Source organism: Hippopotamus amphibius, chromosome 7, assembly GCF_030028045.1.
Source record: "Hippopotamus amphibius kiboko isolate mHipAmp2 chromosome 7, mHipAmp2.hap2, whole genome shotgun sequence".
In the NCBI taxonomy this organism is placed as follows: domain Eukaryota; kingdom Metazoa; phylum Chordata; class Mammalia; order Artiodactyla; family Hippopotamidae; genus Hippopotamus; species Hippopotamus amphibius.
In genome coordinates this window covers 127802105-127824928 of record NC_080192.1, presented here as the reverse complement: position 1 = coordinate 127824928, position 22824 = coordinate 127802105, and the positions used below count along the sequence as shown (strand labels likewise).

Here is a 22824-nt window from a genome sequence, read left to right as displayed (position 1 = left end):
CTCTTCGTCTCTTGGTTGGCGTGGGAAAGACTGCTTTGGGAGAGCGGGTTTTCTCAGGTTTCCCTTCGCTTTCAGCAGGGTAGAGGAGGTGGTCCAACCCTGTCGCTGCCCTGGCCCCGCCCCTCACGTCCCAGGCCCCGCCCTTCACGCCGCCAGCTGCCCGCGCCGCCGCAGTCTGCCGCCGCCCAGAGCGCCTGGGCTCCGCCGCGGTCCGCGCCGCCCTTGCTCCAGACACCGGCGCTGTTAGCCACGTGGACCGACTCCGGGCGCGCCGTCCTCACGTGGTTCCAGCATCGGCTGGGGCTTGCTGCGCTTCCCGCTTCTCTAATCACCCCGGCCTCTGAGCATCGTTCCCATGGCGGCCCTGGTGTTGGAGGACGGGTCGGTCCTGCGGGGCCAGCCCTTTGGGGCCGCTGTGTCGACTGCCGGGGAAGTGGGTAAGCAAGTCCGGGCTGGCTGCCGACCTCATCCCACTCTGTTGCCCCTCTCTGCCCAGCCTGCCCTGCCCAGACCCCGCCATTTTCCCTCCTGCACACCCCCTCCCCCGCCATTCCCCAGCCCGGCCCCTTTTATCCCTCATGGTCAGGGCAGCCTCCACTGGGGCATTCTCATCGCTCGGGGCAGTGCTCCGAAGAGTGTCCTGCCCAAGCCCCAGCTCTGCCTCTTTCTTGCAGTGTTTCAGACCGGTATGGTCGGCTACCCCGAGGCCCTCACTGATCCTTCCTACAAAGCACAGATTTTAGTGCTGACATATCCTCAGATCGGCAACTACGGCATCCCCCCAGATGAAGTGGATGAGTTCGGGCTCAGCAAGGTAGTCACACCCAATACTTTCTGTGCATTCCTTTTCAAATCAGTAATTGTTAACTGTTTGTGAAGACATGGACATTCCACTAGGCATTCTGGAGAAAGCAGGTACACACTAAAGTCATAGACAAGCACTGTGCAGGGCTCGTTGGGTAATACCTTGCGAAGCACAGAGTGCTGGAGACCAAGCAGAGGAGTCTGGGCTCTGGTGAGGACGCAGTGAAGATTTTTTAGCAGCAGAGCAATGTGATGGGCGTAGTGCTTTAAGAGTGTATAAATTAATGGGAAAGAGACTGGAAACTAGGGTCACACCCTTCTCAGGGATGGCGGGTCCCAGTTCACCTACCAAACCAATGAAGTTGATTCTCACCTTCTAAACCTGTTTTCCTTACCTCGCCTCATTCTTTATCACTTTTCCCTAGAGTCTTAACATGTAGGTAAGAAAACTCAGCTTCCTTCTCAGTGAGGCTTCTCCTATTCCTCCTCCTCTGGAATTTTGAAACTAAGTTGCCACAAGTTAATTGTAGCATCACCATTACCTCCAGTGCAGTATTCCTCAAAACTCATTTTGTCCTGATTCTAGGCTTCCTGAGCCTGTAATTCTTAATATGCTTTCCCAGTCACCCTGCCACTTGGGAAAGGAAACTCTAGGTAAGAGACACACTTATTACTGGAAGAATCATTCATCATCACATAAATTCACTGCATTCTATACACCTTCACTGCATTCTAGTCTGTAATGCACTATCTTGGTTAATTTATGTCCGTCTTCAGTGGTGCGAATGCTAGATACAAGGTCAAAGTTGAGTTGATACACTTGCAAAGTTGAGGCCCTGACAGAACCAAGGTGAGTAAGGCCTCCTGGAGCCACCCGCCCACCATGGATGCTGTATGGGAGCACGTGGGCTGTAAATGCACTCGTCCATGTGTGGACACCTAGCGGTGGAGGATTCTGCCAAACTAGCCTTCAGATCACTAAAGGACAGTCTCAACATTCATCTTTCTTTAAACCTTCCGCTACTAAGCAGATATCATTTAAATATGGCCACTTCCTCCCAGATAAACAATCTGTTTCTATACTTAGTTATTATTATAAGCTTATCTATTGAGTAACAAATTTATGTTACTTTTTTAAAAAAAAGATAATCCCTTATGGGGGTAAGGGTGAGGGGAGTATAATGCTTAGTATTGTACCCTGAACCTTTATTTTTATTTAGTAAGGTATTATGCCCCTGCCTATTCTACACTGTGTTTTTATTACACTTTGTGATTATGATCTTGTTTTATCTACGTTACCTTGTTAATTTTCTGGTTCCCTAAGCAAATTAACATTCTGAAGACAGGACCTTGACTTTTTTTCACGCTCATGCTCCTCCCCCAGCATCCATTATAACGCCTGGCACCAAGTGGGCCCTCAGTAAACATTTGTTGACTACTATCATGTGTCAGGTACCTTGCTCTTGGCTTCATAGTTCTCTGATGAAGGCAGATGGACACATTTGTAATACAATGTAAATAGCAAAACAAGTGGAAACAAAGTGAACTTAGGTGAGCTCTAAGTAGGAGACACAAGGTGCAGTGGAAGAATGGGGGTGACTTCATGGAAAAGGGGATAAAAGAAAAGGAAGGGAAAAGGAAAATGTCATTTCAGTTACTAATCAGGCACCCCAGGCCCCTGTGTTCAGTGTTTTATGCAGGGGACAGCATTGATGATAAAAGGCAAAAGCATGAGATGCTTGGCATATTAAAGGAATGACAGGCCATTCAGTGTGACTAACTTACAGAGTCCATGGCCCTTCAGGGAGGAATGTGGCTGTGGGCTGCTCACAGTCTCCTCTTTCCAATTGACAGTGGTTTGAATCCTCTGGGATCCATGTGGCAGGACTGGTGGTGGGAGAGTGCTGCCCCACACCCAGCCACTGGAGTGCCACCTGCACCTTGCACGAGTGGCTGCAACAGCATGGTATACCTGGCCTGCAAGGTATGGTGCGAGCACGGAGGGGTCTGGGTGGAGCACAGGTGTCCAGATGGAAAGAATCAAGGACTCTGTGGACTCTTGGAGCTTGAGTCCAAGGTTGTGATAGAACATACCTGACTTGAAAGGTTTATACCCGGGCTGGGGCTGGGGGAAGGAACTGAACTCTCACTCACATGGAAAATTTCAAACATGCAAAAGGAGAGAATAGGATAATGAATCCCCAGCTTCGTCAACTCAGGGCTAACCTTATTTCATCACTGCTACAACTCTCAGATTATTTTGAAGCAAATCTCAGACATAATATTATTTCATCCACAGATAGTTCAATGTCTATTAAAAAAAAATCCTTGTAAAAACATGATCACAGTAACATTATCTTTAAAAAATTAATAGGGCTTCCTAGGTGGCACAGTGGTTGAGAATCTGCCTGCCAATGCAGGGGACATGGGTTTGATCCCTGCTCCAGGAAGATCCCACATTCCGTGGAGCGGCTAGACCCATGCGCCACAACTATTGAGCCTGTGCTTTAGAGCCCATGAGCACAGCTATTGAGCCCATGTCCTGCAGCTACTGAGGCCCACTAGCCTAGAGCCCGTGCTGCACAACAAGAGAAGCCACGGCAATGAGGAGCCCGTGCACCACAACGAAGAATAGTCCCCACTCACCACAACTAAAAAGAAGGCCCATGCACAGCAAAAAAAGACCCAACACAGCCAATAAAATAAATAAATAAATTTATTAAGAAAAAAATTAATAGTAATTCCTTAATATCAACTATACAGGGAATGTTTAAAATTTCTCCAGTTTTCTGATTTTTTTAAAAACTGCTTTTTTATTTGAATCTAGGTCTACACAAGGTCTGTACATTGCATTTGGTTGATAATCTTTAATCTGTGGGCCTTGTAACCTGTCTGACACAAGCAGTACATTTTCCTTTAGAGTTCCCCACCGTCTGTGTTTTATTGATTACATCCCTGTATTGTCATTTAGCATGGTCTTCGGTCCCTTGGTGTTATTTTCTGTAAACAGGTCTGGAGTGGTGGTTCAATTCAGATGTGATATTTGGGGGCAAGAATACTTCATGGTAGGGTGCTTCCAGCAGGGTAGCCCAGGATTTTTGATGCCCATAGAACAGCTGTGTGTGACTTGGGCTCTAGAATGGAAGTCTAACCACGTGCGTGACTGCGTTGGGGGAGTGATCTCTCAGAGTCTGCTGTTTGGACAGGAGTGGACACTCGGGAGCTGACTAAGAAGTTGCGAGAGCAAGGGTCTCTGCTGGGAAAGCTGGTCCAGGATGGGACAGAGCCTTCAACCCTGCCCTTCTTGGACCCCAATGCCCGCCCCCTCGTGCCAGAGGTCTCCATTAAGGTACAGAGGTAGAGTGGGAGAGTGTTCCAGGCTGAGCACAGTAGTTATATTCTGCCCATACTGGGGATGAACACTTGAGGGAGAACCAGAAGAGACCTCCAAGGCAGGGGTTGGTGTGTGCATATTATACCCACGAATAACAGCTGTCAACCACCGCCCTTCATTCTTCAGGTTCCACGGGTATTCAATGCAGGGGGTGCCCCTCGGATCCTCGCTTTGGACTGTGGCCTCAAGTATAATCAGATCCGATGCTTGTGCCGGCGTGGGGCAGAGGTCACTGTGGTACCCTGGGACCATGCATTAGACAGTCGGGGTGAGTAGCTTAGGTCTGTACAAGGCCACAGACCAGCAGCATGGGTGGAAGAGCTGGCCTTTGGTCCAGTTGCTGAAAGTCAACAGGAGTTGCGGGGAAGAAGGGGAGATACAGGCTTTTGCTCTAGTGGTGTGTCTCTCTAGTTGAACCATGGGTTTTGACATCATCTTTTCTGCCCACTGCAGAGTATGAGGGTCTCTTCCTGAGTAATGGCCCTGGTGACCCCGCCTCCTATCCCAACGTGGTATCCACACTGAGCCGTGTCTTATCTGAACCGAACCCCCGACCTGTCTTTGGGATCTGTCTGGGACACCAGCTGTTGGCCTTAGCCATTGGGGCCAAAACTTACAAGATGAGGTGGGACTTACAGGAAGAGGAAGGGCCCACACCTCTGGCATGAGGGGTGGGGAGCCTTGGGACTGGGAGTAGAGTTGTTGTTTATTAGTCACTGGGGGCGGCTGAGAATCGTGAGGTCAGCAAGAGCTGGGTTTGGCACCGTGGTGAAGGGAGGGTGAACAGGGCCCGTGACTCAGTACGTCTCCGTCTGCAGATATGGGAACCGAGGCCATAACCAGCCGTGCTTGCTGGTGGGCTCTGGGCGCTGCTTTCTAACATCCCAGAACCATGGGTTTGCTGTGGAAACGGATTCGCTGCCAGCAGGCTGGCTTCCTCTCTTCACCAACGCCAATGATCACTCCAATGAAGGCCTCGTGCATGAGAGCCTGCCCTTCTTCAGGTGAGCCTGGGTGATTCTGGCACGATGACTGGATCTGTAGAGCTTTGAAGCCCACTGAGACTTGAAGATCAAAAAGTAAAGCACAGCAGTGGGCCCCGGTCATCTATCCTACTACCTACCTCCAAGGCTGCCAATGATGATGGCCGTTCTCATGATCCACTTTCTTCACCAGTGTCCAGTTTCACCCAGAGCACCAGGCTGGCCCTTCAGATATGGAACTTCTTTTTGATATTTTTCTGGTAACTGTGAAAGAAGCCACAGCTGGGAACCCTGGGGGCCAGACAGGTAAGCACCTGAGTAGAACTGGGTCTGGATCTAAGAATGGGCTCCGGGATAGACACGAGGTGGACACGTCTCAGGAAACCGATAGGTGTTTCAGAGCTTAAGGGGGAGGGGTGAGTAGGAAGGCAACCAGGCCAAGATGATCATTTATGCTGCTTCTATTCAAAGGAACTCCAGAGTCACAAGTCCCGGCTTCTGGTCCTGCCTCTGCCACTCATCAGAGACATGACTTGTTCTGGATTCTTCTGTGAAGTGAGGGGTTAATCTAGAGGATCTCTGGGGTCTCATTCAGCTCTAACATTCTGTGACTTTCTTTGCCTCCATAGTTCGAGAGCGGCTGACTGAGCACCTCTGTCTCCCTGGGATTCCCACCCCAGGGTCTGGGCTTCCACCACCACGAAAGGTTCTGATTCTGGGCTCGGGGGGCCTCTCCATTGGCCAAGCCGGAGAGTTTGACTACTCGGGCTCTCAGGTAATGCATGTCTGTCCCTGCCTCTGGGTGTGTGGCCCTCAGGAGTAGATAGGGCTGAGGCGTGACCATTGGTTGTAGGGAGGAAGTGACCCAGGAGATCTGGGGAACGTGCAGAAAGGGGAGATGGTGAAGAACGGAAGTCGGTTATTAGGGACTGAGAGTCCAGGGAAAGGAGAAGAGGAACAGAAATACTGGTCTGAGACTGAAAATCTTGCTTCTGCAGTGAAGGCTGAAATGCTCCTATGTCCGTATGCCTGTGTCCCCCTAGGCGATCAAGGCCCTGAAGGAGGAAAACATCCAGACGTTGCTTATCAACCCCAACATCGCCACCGTGCAGACCTCCCAGGGGCTGGCCGACAAGGTCTATTTCCTCCCCATAACACCTCACTACGTAACCCAGGTAGGACTCGGGTGAGGCTGGACTGAGGAGGGGACCCAGGTGGGCAGGGGGATCCTGTGTCACTCTGGGTTTTTCAACTGCTTTGATCCACTCCCTAACCCCAGGGTCTTTTTTTTTTTAATTAATTTATGTATTTTATTTATTTATTGGCTGTGTTGGGTCTTCTTTGCTGCACACGGGCTTTCTCTAGTTGCTGTGAGTGGGGGCTACTCTTCATTGTGATGCGCAGGCTCCTCATTGTAGTGGCTTCTCTTGTGGAGCATGGGCCCTAGGCGTGTGGGCTTCAGTAGTTGCAGCACATGGGCTCAGTAGTTGTGGCTCATGGGCTCTAGAGCACAGGCTCAACAGTTGTGGCGCACGGGCTTAGTTGCTCCGTGGCATGTGGAATCTTCCCCGAGCAGGGCTCGAACCTGTGTCCCCTGCATTGGCAGGCGGATTCTTAACCACTGTGCCACCTAGGAAGTCCCTAACCCCAGGGTCTTAATGCCTGTTACTCCTGTCTCTTCCCTCAGGTGATACGTAATGAGCGCCCAGATGGCGTGTTACTGACTTTTGGGGGCCAGACAGCTCTGAATTGTGGTGTGGAGCTGACCAAGGCGGGGGTGCTCGCTCGGTATGGGGTCCGGGTCCTGGGCACACCCGTGGAGACCATTGAGCTGACTGAGGATCGGCGTGCCTTCGCCTCCAGGATGGCAGAGATTGGAGAGCACGTGGCCCCCAGTGAGGCAGCAAACTCCCTCGAGCAGGTTCGAGGAATGGTTGGGGTAGCCAGGTGTCGTTTTCTTGACATGGTGTTTTCTGCGGGTCCAGGAGCCCTCTGTGCAGCACGCAGTCAAGGTCTGATCTGTTCGTTCTGCTCATTGCAGGCCCAGGCAGCTGCCGAGAGATTGGGGTACCCTGTGCTGGTGCGTGCAGCCTTTGCCCTGGGGGGCCTGGGCTCTGGCTTTGCCTCTAACAAAGAGGAGCTCTCTGCTCTCGTGGCCCCAGCCTTTGCCCATACCACCCAAGTGCTGGTAGACAAGTCCCTGAAAGGATGGAAGGAGATTGAGTATGAGGTGGTGAGAGACGCCTATGGCAACTGTGTCACGGTGAGTGATGGAGGAGGGGGGCCTGGTGCTAGGCGGCAGTATGAGCTCTTATAAGAGCCGGGGCTGGGGCTGAGATCTTTGAGAGTCCAATGCCCCTCAGACCCAGGATGGGTGCATCCTCAGAGGCAGCAGGACCCTGGGATGCGGCCTCCTGCCTCTTCCCTTTTTGGCAGTGACCACTGTGGGACCCTGCCTTCACAGGTGTGTAACATGGAGAACCTAGATCCCCTGGGCATCCACACTGGGGAGTCCATAGTGGTGGCTCCAAGCCAGACGCTGAATGACAGGGAATACCAGCTACTGCGGCAGACGGCCATCAAGGTGACTCAGCACCTTGGAATCGTTGGGGAGTGCAACGTGCAGTATGCCTTGAATCCTGAGTCTGAGCAGGTGAGACTCCAGGCCGTGGAGCTGATACTCGAGCTGTTCAGCCACCTTCCATAATTTTGGGGCCTTTCAACCCTGCAGACCCTGGAGTAAAAGCTGGGATTATCTTCGGTAGAACTGGGCCTTGGTTTGGGGGGTGCAGCTTTCTTTTCCTGCCTTTCTGAGACCTCTCTTAGGCAGGCCTTCTAGGCCAGTTATCTGGTAACTCTCTCTGTTCTCTCTCTTTGCAGTATTACATCATTGAAGTGAATGCCAGGCTCTCTCGCAGCTCCGCCCTGGCCAGTAAGGCCACAGGCTATCCACTGGCCTACGTGGCAGCCAAGCTGGCTTTGGGCATCCCTCTGCCTGAACTCAGGTACAAGGGCTGGGGAAAGATCGGGGGGTAAGGCATTGGGAGCTGAAAAAAAAACATTTATGGGACAGGGAACATGGAAAGCACATTGGCCTGAATGTGTAGGATGGAGAGCTATCTGAAAGCTCACCATTTACATCTCCTGCTTTGTCCTTCTGGCATCCTCACCTCTGGCTGCCAGTAACTCAGTGACAGGGGGAACAGCAGCCTTTGAACCCAGTCTGGATTACTGTGTGGTGAAGATTCCTCGCTGGGACCTCAGCAAGTTCCTCCGCGTCAGCACAAAGATTGGGAGCTGCATGAAGAGTGTTGGTGAGAGAGACACATCCCAAGAGACCCCTCCCCAGATCACCTCACAGGGTCCCACACATCCCAAAAGTCTAGAATGTCATAGCGTCAGTTTCCTGGCATGACCTCTCAGCTCCTATATGAGCAGCTTTTTGGGAACACGGTTTCTGAGAACTAATAGTGATGTTTCCAACTAAGATAGCAGTCCCCGTCATGGGCAGGGAACAGAGGTATCTGGAAATCTATGTCAGAATACACATGCCACCTCCACTCCCCAGATGGCATGTCAGAAATCTTGGGATGGGGTGATAGCCATCAGACTGTCTTATCTCTCTCATGTTACAAATGAGTAAGCAGGTGCCCACAGAAGGAAAGTGTGTGGCTGAGTAGAGGGCAGAGCCAAGAACTGAAAACTAGATCTGTTGCTAGTTGCATGTTCCTCTGTTACACTGCATTGCCCGTCATGGGTGAGACGAGTTCCATGAAACTCCACCCACAGCATTTCGCAGCATTTTGCCTATGGCCTCATCACTAGGCTGTTAATGCCAGTGACAGTTTGTTCCCCATGCTAGTTTAAATACTGATGCTTCAGGGAAATGACAACTGCTGTTTTCCTGTGAATGCTTCTAAGGCCAAGTCAGCGCAGTGGCAGCCATGCTAAGCATATCTCCTTCTCTGGGCACTTCCTACCATGGTTACTAAATGAAATGTTTTTTAATACAATGTCTAAGATTTGAGCAGGACATCAAAGACCTTTTCATAAAAACAGGGACGTTTAGTAGTGAATAATGAGTGGGGAGTGTGTTAGAATTGAATTAGTATGCATCCTTATAGTGACCCTTTAAGTTGCCTTAGTTTCACCTCCAAAATATTTCCACTAAAACAAGCATGTGCACGTACCAAAATGCCACCAGCTGAGGATAAAAGCATTTTATCCAAAGTGCTCCAAATTTCCGTTAAGAGCAATAGTAGCCTTTAAATACGTAAGCCTAAGCTCAGATATTATTTAATTTTTAGAAAGCTTACAAGACTGCCAAGTTGTTCCTTCTGGAGATGAATTTCTGTTATGTGAAAATTATAATAAACATGGGAATGAAGCCATAAATTGTGGCTAAAAGAAGTGGATTGAAAATAGGACAATCAAAGATTGATTCCTAGATGAGACATTTAAGTATTTTATACCTATTGAAGTGTTCTTGGAATGTGATCTTCTTTGGTAACTTTTTTAACTTTTATTATACAAGTAAGATACATGAATCATTGAGAAATTAGAAAGGATAGTTTCAAGCAGAGTAATCACCTGTAGTCTTGTCACACAGAGACTGATTTGGGGATATTATGATTCCAGGATTTTTCTGTGCTTGCGTGTATGAGTGCATTGGGTTTCTCCTTTACCCAAGGTGAAAATTTTTATGATATAACACATTGCAGAGGAACTGAACAAAATCATTCATCTACTTCCTCAACACTACTATTACCATCCTGGTGTTTTTAAAATTTTTTTTAGAGAAATAAATATTTTTCTGTAAACAGAAAAATACATTTGGTAAGAAATATTTGAAGACTCTAGGGTAAATTGTCAGAGGACATGAACAAAATTTTGCAGAAGGGGAGATCAATAAGCAGGCCTGGGAGTGGGGGAAGTTCCCTCTTATTAGTAGTTGGAAATCTAGTTTAAATGAGATAATTATTTTTGCTTATTATCAAAAAATGTTTTAAATGATTATACACACTTATTAGAAGATTGGTTACATTTATGCATTGTATTGTAAAGCACAAACTTCTATAAAGCAATTAATACTTATCAAGGGCCAGAAAATTTATCTTACCTATGGCCCATGCACTTTCCGGAAATGTATCCTAAGGAGATAACCTAAAGCACAGAAAACATCATGGCCTCACTTAAGAATGATGAACACTTCAAAGCTAAATGTCCTTCAGTAAGTGAGCAGTTGCATTATGGTAAATCATACAGGAGCTAAACTGCTGGTAATAAAGTCATATAGAATGTAGGAACATGCTTATGAAGAGGGAAAAAGCAGGATAGAAGTTGTGTGTATATTATAATCATGTATAAAACATATCTGCAGAAAGTCCAGGAAGAAGTACTCTGAAGTAATAGTTGTAAACGTGATTAACCCTGGATGGATTCAGAGAGTAGAGAGATCATCTTTCTATTATCCAGACTTTTTAAAAGTTTTAAAGGATGAGCCAGATCCCAGATGGGGTCATCACACTATGAATAAAGCAAGCCAGATAACTGGATTACCATCAGTGAGTGAGCCACGTGGCAATTTTATGCATTTTTAATTCTGTTTCACTAAGAAGTACAAAACATGAAAATGGTAGGGAGAAGAACTGCAAGTGTAAGATTTTCAGTGAAACAGCTTAAATCCCACTACTGTGGGATTTGCCTTGAGAACCTCCTGGAAACTCGACTGTAAACTACTGTCATTCTGGGGACTTCCCAGGCCATCCAATGGTTAAGACTCTGAGCTTCCACTGCAGGGGGTATAGGTTCGACCCCTGGTTGGGGATCCCTGGTTCGATCCCACATGCCACTCCCCAAACAAAAACAAAAACACAAAAACTACAGACATTCTGGGCAGTGCGCCCCCACCAGCCTCTGCCCTCTGGCCCTCAGTCCTCACGTCGTTTTCCTCCAGGTGAAGTCATGGGCATTGGGCGTTCTTTTGAAGAGGCCTTCCAGAAGGCTCTGCGCATGGTGGATGAGAACTGTGTGGGCTTTGATCACACAGTCAAGCCCGTCAGTGATATGGTAAATGGCTCCCCTCCCCCAACAGCACCCTCAGAATGGACCCTGCTTCTCTCTGTCCCCAGCCCCTGAGCTTGTTACCAGCAGTACTAGCATCAGACACTAGTGGTACTTTGCTGTGTTTTCACTGAGGATTCTGTGATCTCATTTCTCATTATTATGAGGACGTATCACTAGACTTGTTTCTACGGATGAGGAAACGGAGGCTTAGTTTGTCTGCCCTCCCCCATTAGGAGTTGGAGACTCCAACAGACAAGCGCATCTTTGTGGTGGCAGCTGCCCTGTGGGCTGGCTACTCAGTGGATCGCCTGTATGAACTCACTCGCATCGACCGCTGGTTCCTGCACCGAATGAAGCGGATCATAGCACACACCCAGCTGCTGGAGCAACACCGTGGACAGCCTTTGCCCCCAGACCTGCTGCAGCAGGCCAAGCGCCTTGGCTTCTCAGACAAGCAGATTGCCCTCGCGGTTCTCAGGTCAGGGATGGTGGTGAGGGCTTCAGGCTGAGAAGTGTAGGGCAGAGAACCTTTGTACCAGTGAGGGGCCCTCAAAAGGGAGGGCGAGTGTGGGGAGCTTTGGAGGCCCCTGACCTTCATCCCTGGGGATTCTCCTCTCTGATCCCTGCCTGGGATCCCCGCCCTCTGCTCGGTCCATACCCCACTCCCAGGGCCTATGTTTCTGACCCTTCTCCTTTAGCACAGAGCTGGCTGTTCGCAAGCTGCGTCAGGAACTGGGGATCTGTCCAGCGGTGAAACAGATTGACACAGTTGCAGCTGAGTGGCCAGCCCAGACAAATTACTTGTACCTGACATACTGGGGCACCACCCATGACCTCAGCTTTCGAACGCCTCATGTCCTGGTCCTTGGCTCTGGCGTCTACCGTATCGGCTCCAGCGTCGAGTTTGACTGGTGTGCTGTGGGCTGCATCCAGCAGCTCCGAAAGGTCCAAGAGCTAGTCTTTCATATGGTTTCTTCGCTGTTGTAATTAGCTTCAGCAGCTCCCTCCCACCCACACTCAGTCTGGCACTTTCTATCCATTGCTGCACCTTACACAGGGCTTTGGGTTGGGGGGGTCCCCTTTGGCCATCCTGTGCCCCACATGTGGTTCCTCTCCAGGACTCTGTATCTACTTTTCCGATACCTACATTGCTGGCCTTACTTCCCTCCCAAGGCAGGCATGCTGTCAGCAGTTTCAGAGGCAGCTGAAGCGGTACCCTCTAAAGCAGGGGCTTTGGCTTCCTTTCCTGATGCTCTTCCTCCCACCTAATTGCTGGATATCATTCCCCTCGCTATTGCAGATGGGGTATAAGACCATCATGGTGAACTACAACCCAGAGACAGTCAGCACCGACTATGACATGTGTGACCGACTCTACTTTGACGAGATCTCTTTTGAGGTGAGGTGGACGAAGGCTGCCCGTTAGCCTGGGTGGCCAGCCAAGTAGGAGTGGCTGGCGGACCTAAGACTCTTGGGAACGTGCAGCTTTTGAGGAGAAGTGGGTGAAGGATGAAGAGCAGTGAGCAAGAAGGCTCAGACCCCTGACCCTGTCAGTTACCGCCACCTGCTTCTCCTGCACTGTAGGTGGTGATGGACATCTATGAGCTGGAGAACCCTGAAGGCGTGATCCTGTCCATGGGCGGGCAGCTGCCCAACAACATGGCCATGGCCTTGCATCGGCAGCAGTGCCGGGTGCTCGGCACCTCCCCTGAAGCCATCGACTCAGCTGAGAACCGCTTTAAGTTCTCCCGGCTCCTGGACACCATTGGTATCAGCCAGCCTCAGTGGAGGGAGCTCAGTGACCTAGAGGTGGGCTGGGGCCTGGTGGGGGGCTGGAGGCTGGATGACGTCCTGGGTGAGTGTGAGCAACCCAGTGAAGCTCGCTGTGCCCTCAGTCTGCTCGCCAGTTCTGCCAGAGCGTGGGGTACCCCTGTGTTGTGCGCCCCTCCTATGTGCTGAGTGGTGCTGCCATGAATGTGGCCTACACCGATGGGGACCTGGAGCGCTTCCTGAGCAGTGCAGCAGCCGTCTCCAAGGAACACCCCGTGGTCATCTCCAAGTTCATCCAGGAGGCCAAGGTGGGAGGCTGCAGACGAGTCTCTTAGGGCAGGCTCCCAGCCACGGAGGCGACTCCTCTCTCTGGTCCTACAGAAATCCGTAGGCACAGTGGGCTGGGAAGGGTGGGTTGTGCCAGGGCTCTTAAAGGAAGAGAAGCTTCCTGCAGGGGCAAGAGGGAGAAGAAAAGGGCCCTTGCTCTGCATCACACTGCCCTGCGTCCCTCCCCACTAGGAGATTGACGTGGATGCCGTGGCCTGTGATGGGGTGGTGGCAGCCATCGCCATCTCCGAGCACGTGGAGAATGCAGGTGTGCATTCAGGTGATGCCACGCTGGTGACCCCGCCGCAGGACATCACTTCCAAAACGCTGGAGCGGATCAAAGCCATTGTGCACGCCGTGGGCCAGGAGCTGCAGGTCACGGGACCCTTCAATCTGCAGCTTATTGCCAAGGTAGTAAGAGGGGGCTAAGGAAGGGACCAGAGGGCTGTGGTGCCTTTTTTCTGTGCCGCCCACAGTGGTGTCAGGGTTTGTGACGGTCACTCTGCCCCCGTTCCGGGTTGCTGACCCACAGAATGACGAGTGAGGGGAAGCGTCGAGGTCGCTGGGGTGGTGTCACAAGCCCAGCTGCGGAAAGCCTGACCGCTCCCTCTCTGCCCAGGATGACCAGCTGAAAGTCATCGAATGCAACGTGCGTGTCTCTCGCTCCTTCCCCTTCGTCTCCAAGACACTAGGTGTCGACCTAGTTGCCTTGGCCACACGGGCCATCATGGGGGAAGAGGTGGAGCCTGTGGGGCTCATGACTGGCTCCGGAGTGGTGGGGGTAAAGGTAAGGAGGATCAGCAGGCAGGAGGGAGGCGGACCGCGGAGGGAGCTCAGCTGCCACGCCAGCTGTGTGTCCGTCAGCGTACGAAGCGAGCACCTCCTGTGGGCAAGGCCTTCCCAGGCCGTCAGGGCCATAAGATGGTCTTTGTCCCTCAGCAGCTTCCATCTAGTGATGGGAGGCAAGAGAAGTCAGGTCCAAAAACAGCTTGTTTCTAGAACAGTGTGTGATAAACCTGTGTAGTAGAGATAGAAACAAAATGCTAAAGGAGGTGCCACTTCCAAAGAGGGTGGTGACCTGGGAAGGCTTAAGAAAAGCGGTGGTATTTGGATTGAGCCTTGGAGGACGGTCAGGATGTGAGAGTTGAGATTTGCCGAGCTTGTTGAGGAAGTGTACCAAGGCCAGGGGATAGCCTCGTGGAGGCCGAGGGAAACCTGAGCATGTTTGGGAAGCAGCTGCTGATTGGTGGGTTCACATAGAGCAGCTCAGGGAAGACTTACCCCGCTGTCTAGAGGAGGCCAAGAGAAAGGGTTGAGGCCGCCCCTCTTGGTGCGGGGATCTGGGCCCTTCACGCCTGGGCCTCACTCACCTCCTGCTCCCTCAGGTGCCCCAGTTCTCGTTCTCCCGCCTGGCGGGTGCTGACGTGGTGCTGGGGGTGGAGATGACTAGTACCGGGGAAGTGGCCGGCTTTGGGGAGAGCCGCTGTGAGGCCTACCTCAAGGCCATGCTAAGCACTGGCTTTAAGATCCCCAAGAAGAACATCTTGCTGACCATTGGCAGCTATAAGGTACAGAATTCGGGGGGTGCCTAAAGAGGTGGGGACAGATGGCCTTGGCTCCTGGGCCAGGGCTGACCTTGAAGTGGAAGACGAGAGAAACACAACTTCATCCTCCTCCTTGGTTCAGAACAAAAGTGAGCTGCTCCCAACTGTGCGGCTGCTGGAGAGCCTGGGCTACAGCCTCTACGCCAGTCTGGGCACCGCTGACTTCTACACGGAGCACGGCGTCAAGGTACTGGCTGCTCCCACCCTACCCCCACACTGCCTACCCCCCAAGGTGGGAGAGCACCCAGGAATTTTCTCCCTGTTCCCCTGCCTTTCAGGAATTTGTATCCTTTTGCAAATCATATATTCCATGTAGAGCAGTAGAACATACAGGAAAGCAAAGAGAAAAAAAAAATCCCTCGTGATCTCCCCACCACTGTTAACTTTCTGGCATATTTCCTTCCAGAATTTTATCTCTGTATGTAATGTGTGGGCTTATACTGCAGAGTCCTTGGTAACCATGGTGTAGATACCTTTCCTATCAAGAAAAATGCTTTGCCTATAGCAAAGAGAGGTAGCCTGGTACCCACCCTACAGGTCCTCAGTTTCCTTCTTGTGGGCACCTGGGCCACCTCCCCTCCCTTCAGGCTGGCCTTCCTGGCCCCTGCCAGGCTCGGGTTGGCCCCGACCTTGTCTCTGGGCCACAGGTAACGGCTGTGGACTGGCACTTTGAAGAGGCAGTGGATGGTGAGTGCCCACCACAGCGAAGCATCCTGGAGCAGCTCGCTGAGAAGAACTTCGAGCTAGTGATTAACCTGTCCATGCGTGGGGCTGGGGGCCGGCGTCTCTCTTCCTTCGTCACCAAGGGCTACCGCACCCGGCGCCTGGCCGCTGACTTCTCTGTACCCCTCATCATTGATATCAAGTGCACCAAACTGTTTGTGGAGGTAGCTGAGACCTGGGTGCTGGGGACGGGCAGCCAGTGTCAGTCGGGGAGGAGGGAGAAGTGAGCGTGCCCTGGGGCTGGGAAATCTCAGTATGAAGCAGCCATGCTAGTAATCAAGCTTTGTGGCTGCAGAGAGAGAAGGTGGGTATAGAGGGGCAGAAGCCTGGTTTACGGGAAAACCCAATCCCTATCTGCAACCACCAGGCTGCCCTTAAATCACAGCTGATCATGGTTTCCACCTGCAGGCCCTAGGGCAGATCGGGCCAGCCCCTCCTATGAAGGTGCACGTTGACTGCATGACCTCCCAGAAGCTCGTGCGGCTACCTGGTAAGTGCATCTCTTGAGAGAACCTGGCTCCTGGATACTGGTAGGTGCTGGCATGGACCCTGGGGGTGGTGAAGGATGGCCGTGGGGCCCACCCTGCCCTGGACTGTACAGAGTGGGGAGGGTCCAGAATCTTCCTTAGTATGAGCTCTTCTATTCATCCACGATGCCCTTGACTGAGGAACCTCACCACCTCTCACTTGTATCAGTTGCTGCTTATTTTCCTGCTGCACTAGTTCACCTCCTGGATGCCCTTTTTGTCTATGAATCTTCCTCTAACCTGCTGCCCCTGCATTCTCCCAGGACTGATTGACGTCCACGTGCACCTGCGGGAACCAGGGGGTACACACAAGGAGGACTTCGCCTCAGGCACAGCGGCTGCCCTGGCCGGGGGCGTCACCATGGTGTGTGCCATGCCTAATACCCGGCCCCCCATCATCGATGCCCCTGCTCTGGCCTTGGCACAGAAGGTGAGCCCTTGTTCTCCACTTCCTGGTGACCCACCTGCCCCCACCAACCTCCCCCACCTCCCTGGACCCTGCTCCTGCTGCCCTTCCCCAGGGGCCCAGGCCATGGCTGCCAGGTTGGCATGGGCGCTGGGGAGCCTTATCTCAGATGTACCCTCTCCAGCTGGCAGAGGCTGGCGCCCGCTGTGACTATGCCTTATTCCTCGGAGCCTCATCAGAAAATGCAGGGACCTTGGGCGCGGTGGCTGGGTCTGCTGCAGGGCTGAAGCTCTACCTCAACGAGACCTTCTCTGAGCTGCGGCTGGACAGTGTGGCCCAGTGGATGGAGGTAGGCGGCGGGCAGGTGGGGGGAGGCAGCCAACCAGGACCTCCTGGCTTGAGGGCCCCGCAGAGTGGGCTGGCGGCGGCGAAAGTTGGGAGCTCTGTGTGGGCTCGGGCTCTGCACAGTCCCGGAATGTTCTTCCTGCCCCCAGCACTTCGAGACGTGGCCATCCCACCTCCCTATTGTGGCCCACGCAGAGCGGCAGAGTGTCGCCGCCGTCCTCATGGTGGCCCAGCTGACCCAGCGCTCGGTGCACATCTGTCACGTGGCACGGAAGGAGGAGGTGAGAGCCCAGCAGAGGTGCCCCTGTTGCTTTCTCAGTAACTCCAGATGATCAGGGTAGTCCTTGGGGCCGGGGAGGGGCAGGGGAGCCCGGAGCCCACACCCCAGCACGTCTGCCCTATGACTTTCCGAGAGGGGAGGTGGGCTGCGGGGACTTCGTAGGGTGGGACCTGGAGGGAGGCCTCCTTGAGAGCTCCCCGCTCTCCCCCAGATCCTGCTGATTAAAGCTGCAAAGGCGCGGGGGCTGCCGGTGACCTGTGAGGTGGCGCCCCACCATCTGTTCCTGAGCCGCGATGACCTGGAGCGTCTGGGGCCCGGGAAGGGGGAGGTCCGGCCTGAGCTTGGCTCCCGGCAGGACGTGGAAGCCCTGTGGGAGAACATGGCCGTCATTGACTGCTTTGCCTCCGACCATGGTGAGAGGACCCAGAATGTACCCCTTCTGCCCAGCTGGGCTCGTGCCCCAGCTCAGGGAATCCGGGCCAGGACCTTGGGCTTCGTGAGGATTGGGCCTTGTTCTGGGTAGGACCCCAGCCTCTAATACAGTTCCTGGTCTGTCACAGGTGCTTGATAAATATTTACTGAGAGAACAAATGAGCAGATGAGTAAATAGTGAATGAGAGGATGTGGGTGAAAGGTGTGGGCCCCCGAAGATGACAGCAGTCCCAGTTTCCCTGCCTTCTGATTCCCAGAAGAACTTAGCAGTGGGGCCGGTCGTGAGGCACCAGGCTGGTGGGTGTGTGACCTCCCGGGCGTGGGGGCGGCGGTCCTGAGGGTGATGCTCTTTCCCCCAGCCCCGCACACGGCGGAGGAGAAGCGTGGGCCCCGGCCTCCCCCCGGCATCCCGGGGCTGGAGACCATGCTGCCCCTCCTGCTGACGGCCGTGAGCGAGGGCCGGCTCAGCCTGGACGACCTGCTGCAGCGGCTGCACCACGGCCCCCGGCGCATCTTCCACCTGCCCCCCCAAGAGGACACCTATGTGGAGGTGGGGGGTGGGGGTGGGGGGCCGGGGGAGGGGGCGCCCCCTCCCTGGGATTTGCTCCGTGCTGCAGCCTGTGCCCAGCCTAACCCGCGACTCTGGCAGGTGGATCTGGAGCACGAATGGACAGTCCCCAGCCACCTGCCCTTCTCCAAGGCCCACTGGACACCCTTCGAAGGGCAGAAGGTGAAGGGCACCGTCCGCCGCGTGGTCTTGCGAGGAGAGGTTGCCTATATTGACGGGCAGGTACGTGTGTGGCCCAGGTCCGGGCTGGTCGTGACCTGCTCGGTGCCGTTTTCCTCCCACCCCAGCTCATCTGCGTGGTCCCGCTACCCCTCCAGCTGCCCTCAGCGCGGGGAGGCGCAGGTCCCCAGGGCAGTTTTTCTGCTTGCTGGCTTCCACCCCTTTAGGACCCCAGTCTGGCTCACTTGCCCGTCCTGCCTTCTGTCTGCAGGTGCTGGTGCCACCGGGCTACGGACAGGATGTACGCAAGTGGCCGCAGGGGGCTGTTCCCCAGCTCACGCCCTCGGCCCCTGCTGCCAGCGAGCTAACCACGGTATCTGCGCCACTTTGGGGCTGGGCTGGGGGCGGCTAACAACATAAGCAATTTAAGTGGTGGCTCAGGGGCAGTGGAAGCTTCATCACTTAACACTTAAAATCCTCACCACGTACCCCGTCTATTGCAAAACAGAGAATTAACTCTCAGTTTAGCAGTCTTCCCACAGGAAACAGAACCATTATTAACCCAACCAGAGAGAAGTCTTGAAGAGGCCAGTGGCCCCACCCCCGTTGAGGACAGCTCAGTGGGAGGGTGGGGCTGAGGGGACACGACGGAGGTAGAATCCCAGTGGACAGGGAGCAGTTTGATTCTCCTTGAGGGATTGAATATGAGGAGGGTCGGGTCAGTACCCAGTGTTGTCTCTCCAGACCCCGGAGAGGCCCCGCCGGGGCATCCCAGCACTTCCTGATGGCCGCTTCCACCTGCCTCCCCGAATCCACCGAGCCTCTGACCCAGGTTTGCCAGGTAAGCGAAAGGTTCTGTGACGTGGAGGGTGGGGCCGCCTGGACTTAGAGACATGTCAGGATGGGCTCCTCTTCCCCACAGCGTCCCAGGTGGGCCGAGGTTGGGGGCTCCGTAGTCTAGGAACTGTTCCAGCCCCGCCCCCAGCACCTCACCTCTGTCCACTTACCTTGTCCTTCCCACCACCCCTCATCCTCACCTGACCCGCTGTGCCCCCCCTCACCTAAATCAGCCCGCCCAGCGTGAGGTAGGCATCCCACAGCTTCTTCTCACAGGCCCTCTTTTGTTGTGGTCAGCTGTGTTCCTCCGCCCGGGAGCTGGGATCCCATGGGGCAGCAGAGCGTGGGGTAAATCCAGGTTGTTGGTTGGTGTGAGCCTGGCCGGTCCCCCTGCCTAGGATCCCTTTGCCAACTGGGAGGGTCCCGGGAGGGCACCATTGATCACACACAACAGTCCCTGTGGGAAATCACGTGTCCGTGCCCAGAGCTGCCAGTCCTTCCTGCCCTCGCCTAACCTGCTATAGCTACTGTGGTGTGAGTTGGTTTAACACAGACACTGTGATCCGGAGCCCTGGGGAAGAGGGGTCTCTTCACACACTTCAGCCGCAGGCTTACATCTGTCCCGTTGCCCCACTTGTAGCTGAGGAGCCAAAGGAGAAGACCTCCCGGAAGGCAACTGAACCAGGTGAGAGGCTCCCCAGACTAGTGCTCGCCTTGGGGACCTCTCTGATGTGGCTTGGGTAGGAGGAACCCTCTGACCAGCCTCTTCTGCCCCGTCCCGCACTCTGCAGAGCTGATGGGAACCCTTGACGGCACCTGCTACCCTCCACCACCAGTACCTAGACAGGCGTCACCCCAGAACCTGGGGGCCCCTGGCCTGCTGCACTCCCAGACCTCACCCCTGCTGCACTCACTAGTGGGCCAACATATCCTGTCTGTCCAGCAGTTCACCAAGGATCAGGTGCCTGGGGGCGGGAGGAGGGGGCACCCAGAGTTTTGAGGGTCTGGAGAGCTGGGGCCAGGGCCCCGGGGGCCCACCGCCTCTCCAGCTGACGCGGGTCCTTTGTAGATGTCTCACCTGTTCAACGTGGCACACACGCTGCGCATGATGGTGCAGAAGGAGCGGAGTCTTGACATCCTCAAGGTCAGGGTCACAGCCGTGGGCTGGGGGTCCAAGCCCGTGTCCGCAGGGCCGCGCAGTGGTCAGAGGGGTCTCCCTCCCCCTTCATAGGTCCCCTCATATGAATCCACACCCTCCACAGGTAAGCCCCACTCTAGGAGGTCTGCTGCCCTAAGCCACCCCCAGGTTTGCCCTCCTGAATACTAATCAGTATTCAGCTGACCTGCGAGGCCCTGAGCACCAGCACGCAGGCCCACTAGTCTGGTCACTTGGTTGGTGCTGATGTATTCGTGGGAGAGAACCGAGGGTATTTTCTTCTCTCCCAGAGAATGAATGTCGCATTCAGACACTTAACAATGGCTTTTTGGAGGCAGACCTTTAGCTCAGAGTGACACTGGTTGAAATGTCAAGGCTACAACAGGTCACGGGAAGGTTTGGCAGAGAGGGTTCTCAGAACTCACGTTCTTGCGTAAGCTGAGGAGGCAGGCAGCAGCCCATGTGCTGCCCAAGATGGACACACATGCGCACACGTGAATCCTGCCTCCCGCCAGGGGAAGGTGATGGCCTCCATGTTCTACGAGGTGAGCACGCGGACCAGCAGCTCCTTTGCAGCAGCCATGGCCCGGCTTGGGGGCGCCGTGCTCAGCTTCTCGGAAGCCACGTCCTCTGTCCAGAAGGGTGAATCCCTGGCTGACTCGGTGCAGACCATGAGCTGCTACGCCGACGTCGTGGTGCTGCGGCACCCCCAGCCCGGCGCGGTGGAGGTGAGGCCAGCCTGCGCGCCGGGGCAGGATCGATTAGGCTGGACCCAGGGATGTGAGGGCACTTTCGCCCACATTTCCTGTGATTGCAGGTCTCACGTTGAGCCGGGTGGGTGAGGGGACCCAGGAGGAGGGGGGGCTACTGAGATGCAGAAAACAGGATTCTCCTTCCTTGTCCCCATGTTCGCAGCTGGCAGCCAAGCACTGCCGGAGGCCAGTGATCAACGCCGGGGATGGGGTTGGAGAGCATCCCACCCAGGCCTTGCTGGACATCTTCACCATCCGGGAGGAGCTTGGGACGGTCAATGGCATGACGGTGAGGGTGGTGGCAGGGGTTGGAGGCCTGCCCCAGGGAAGGTCTGGAGAGGGAGGCAGTTGGAAAGTAATTTCTGCATTTCAGGGCCTGTTGTGTGCAGGAGGCCTGCATTCTGGTCCTGAGGCTGAAAGCTTTGAAGTGGGGGTGGGGGTGTGCTCAACCTGGGGGCCCCCTTGGTGACTGGCTTCCTCCCCAGATCACAATGGTGGGGGACCTGAAGCATGGACGCACGGTGCATTCGCTGGCCTGCCTGCTCACCCAGTACCGCGTCAGCCTGCGCTACGTGGCCCCTCCCAGCCTGCATATGCCCCCCAGCGTGCGGGCCTTCGTGGCCTCCCGCGGCACCAAGCAGGTCAGGCCGTGGGAGGCCTTGGGGGACCTGGGCTGGGCGGTCAGCGCTGGCACTGCGTTCACCCTGGCCGGGCCTCCCCCTCCAGGAAGAGTTTGAGAGCATTGAAGAGGCACTGCCTGACACCGACGTGCTCTACATGACCCGCATCCAGAAGGAGCGCTTCGACTCTGCCCAGGAGTATGAAGCTGTGAGTGCGCGGGTCGAGGAGAAGCCGGGGCTGGAGCTGCTGGGCATCCAGACTAGCAGCCTGGAAGGCCGGGCCCCACGGCTGCAACAGCTGTATGCGGGGACCTAGGGTGCAGCCCAGGCTTGTGGGATCATAGCCACCCCCACCCTGAGGTGCTGACGGGGCCACCTCTCTCTCGCAGTGCTTTGGCCAGTTCATCCTCACTCCCCACATCATGACCCGGGCCAAGAAGAAGATGGTGGTGATGCACCCAATGCCCCGCGTCAATGAGATCAGGTGACATGGCATCAGAATTGAGGCTGTGCTTGGGGGCTGGCCCTGGGAGTGCGCTCAGTGCTGTTAAGGCTGTCTTGGGCTGCATGGTAACTCTTCCTTCTCTTGCAGTGTGGAGGTGGACTCAGACCCCCGAGCAGCCTACTTCCGCCAGGCGGAGAACGGCATGTACATCCGCATGGCTCTGTTGGCCACCGTGCTGGGCCGCTTCTAGGGCCCAGCTCCTCAGCCTCTTCTCAGGCCCAGCTGCTGGGCATGGAATCTGGTGCCCTCCATGGAGGCAGCACACTTAGTAGATGCCCTGGGGCATCCAGATAGGTCATGTGCTCATATGCACACACATGTGGACCACGCTTCAGGCACTGGGCTGGACTGGAGCTGTCTAGCATGGGGGGTGGGGCCTCAGATGCTGAGGCCCAGTCGGCCCGGTCTCCCTTATTGCACCTCAAATCTGTGCAGTTACTTTTCCACTGACTTAATAAAACAGCTGAGCTGCCATTGGTTCTTGCTTCCTTGCATGTGTCCTGGCTTCAGCAGAGGATGCTGAGTTATGTAATAGGCAGAGCCTTCTTCTAGGAAACAAGAATAGT

The 22824-nt window shown here is 54.4% G+C and overlaps 1 protein-coding gene across 2 annotated transcripts; it reads left to right on the top strand.

The window, feature by feature from the left end:
- The first annotated feature begins 3 nt into the window (after positions 1-3).
- On the top strand, positions 4-22732 carry CAD (carbamoyl-phosphate synthetase 2, aspartate transcarbamylase, and dihydroorotase). Of its 2 annotated transcripts, XM_057740618.1 has the most exons (45): positions 4-437; positions 675-814; positions 2659-2788; positions 4011-4153; positions 4325-4466; positions 4652-4823; positions 5017-5202; positions 5375-5487; positions 5811-5956; positions 6225-6356; positions 6869-7102; positions 7223-7444; positions 7646-7834; positions 8062-8186; positions 8365-8495; positions 11138-11250; positions 11481-11725; positions 11946-12192; positions 12548-12646; positions 12832-13056; positions 13143-13325; positions 13537-13755; positions 13964-14131; positions 14730-14912; positions 15031-15135; positions 15596-15835; positions 16080-16161; positions 16462-16628; positions 16789-16953; positions 17099-17230; positions 17441-17642; positions 18021-18211; positions 18311-18451; positions 18660-18761; positions 19133-19229; positions 19523-19573; positions 19866-19910; positions 20017-20186; positions 20295-20369; positions 20897-21109; positions 21297-21422; positions 21619-21774; positions 21860-21961; positions 22143-22237; positions 22346-22732. In XM_057740618.1, the coding sequence occupies exons 1-45, from the start codon at positions 356-358 to the stop codon at positions 22446-22448; spliced, it is 6729 nt and encodes a 2242-aa protein (XP_057596601.1). In that variant the 5' UTR covers positions 4-355; the 3' UTR covers positions 22449-22732. The 2 variants fall into 2 exon arrangements, with proteins under 2 accessions (XP_057596601.1, XP_057596602.1); XM_057740619.1 differs by lacking the exon at positions 19523-19573 and having other exon boundaries at positions 7-437.
- The last annotated feature ends 92 nt before the right edge of the window (positions 22733-22824 follow it).

Coding starts and splice junctions, on each gene's coding strand:
- CAD (XM_057740618.1), top strand. CDS start 356: ATGGCGGCCCTGGTGTTGGAGGACGGGTCGGTCCTGCGGGGCCAGCCC. Junction 815..2,658: donor ATGAGTTCGGGCTCAGCAAG/GTAGTCACACCC, acceptor TCCAATTGACAG/TGGTTTGAATCCTCTGGGAT. Junction 5,957..6,224: donor TTGACTACTCGGGCTCTCAG/GTAATGCATGTC, acceptor GTGTCCCCCTAG/GCGATCAAGGCCCTGAAGGA.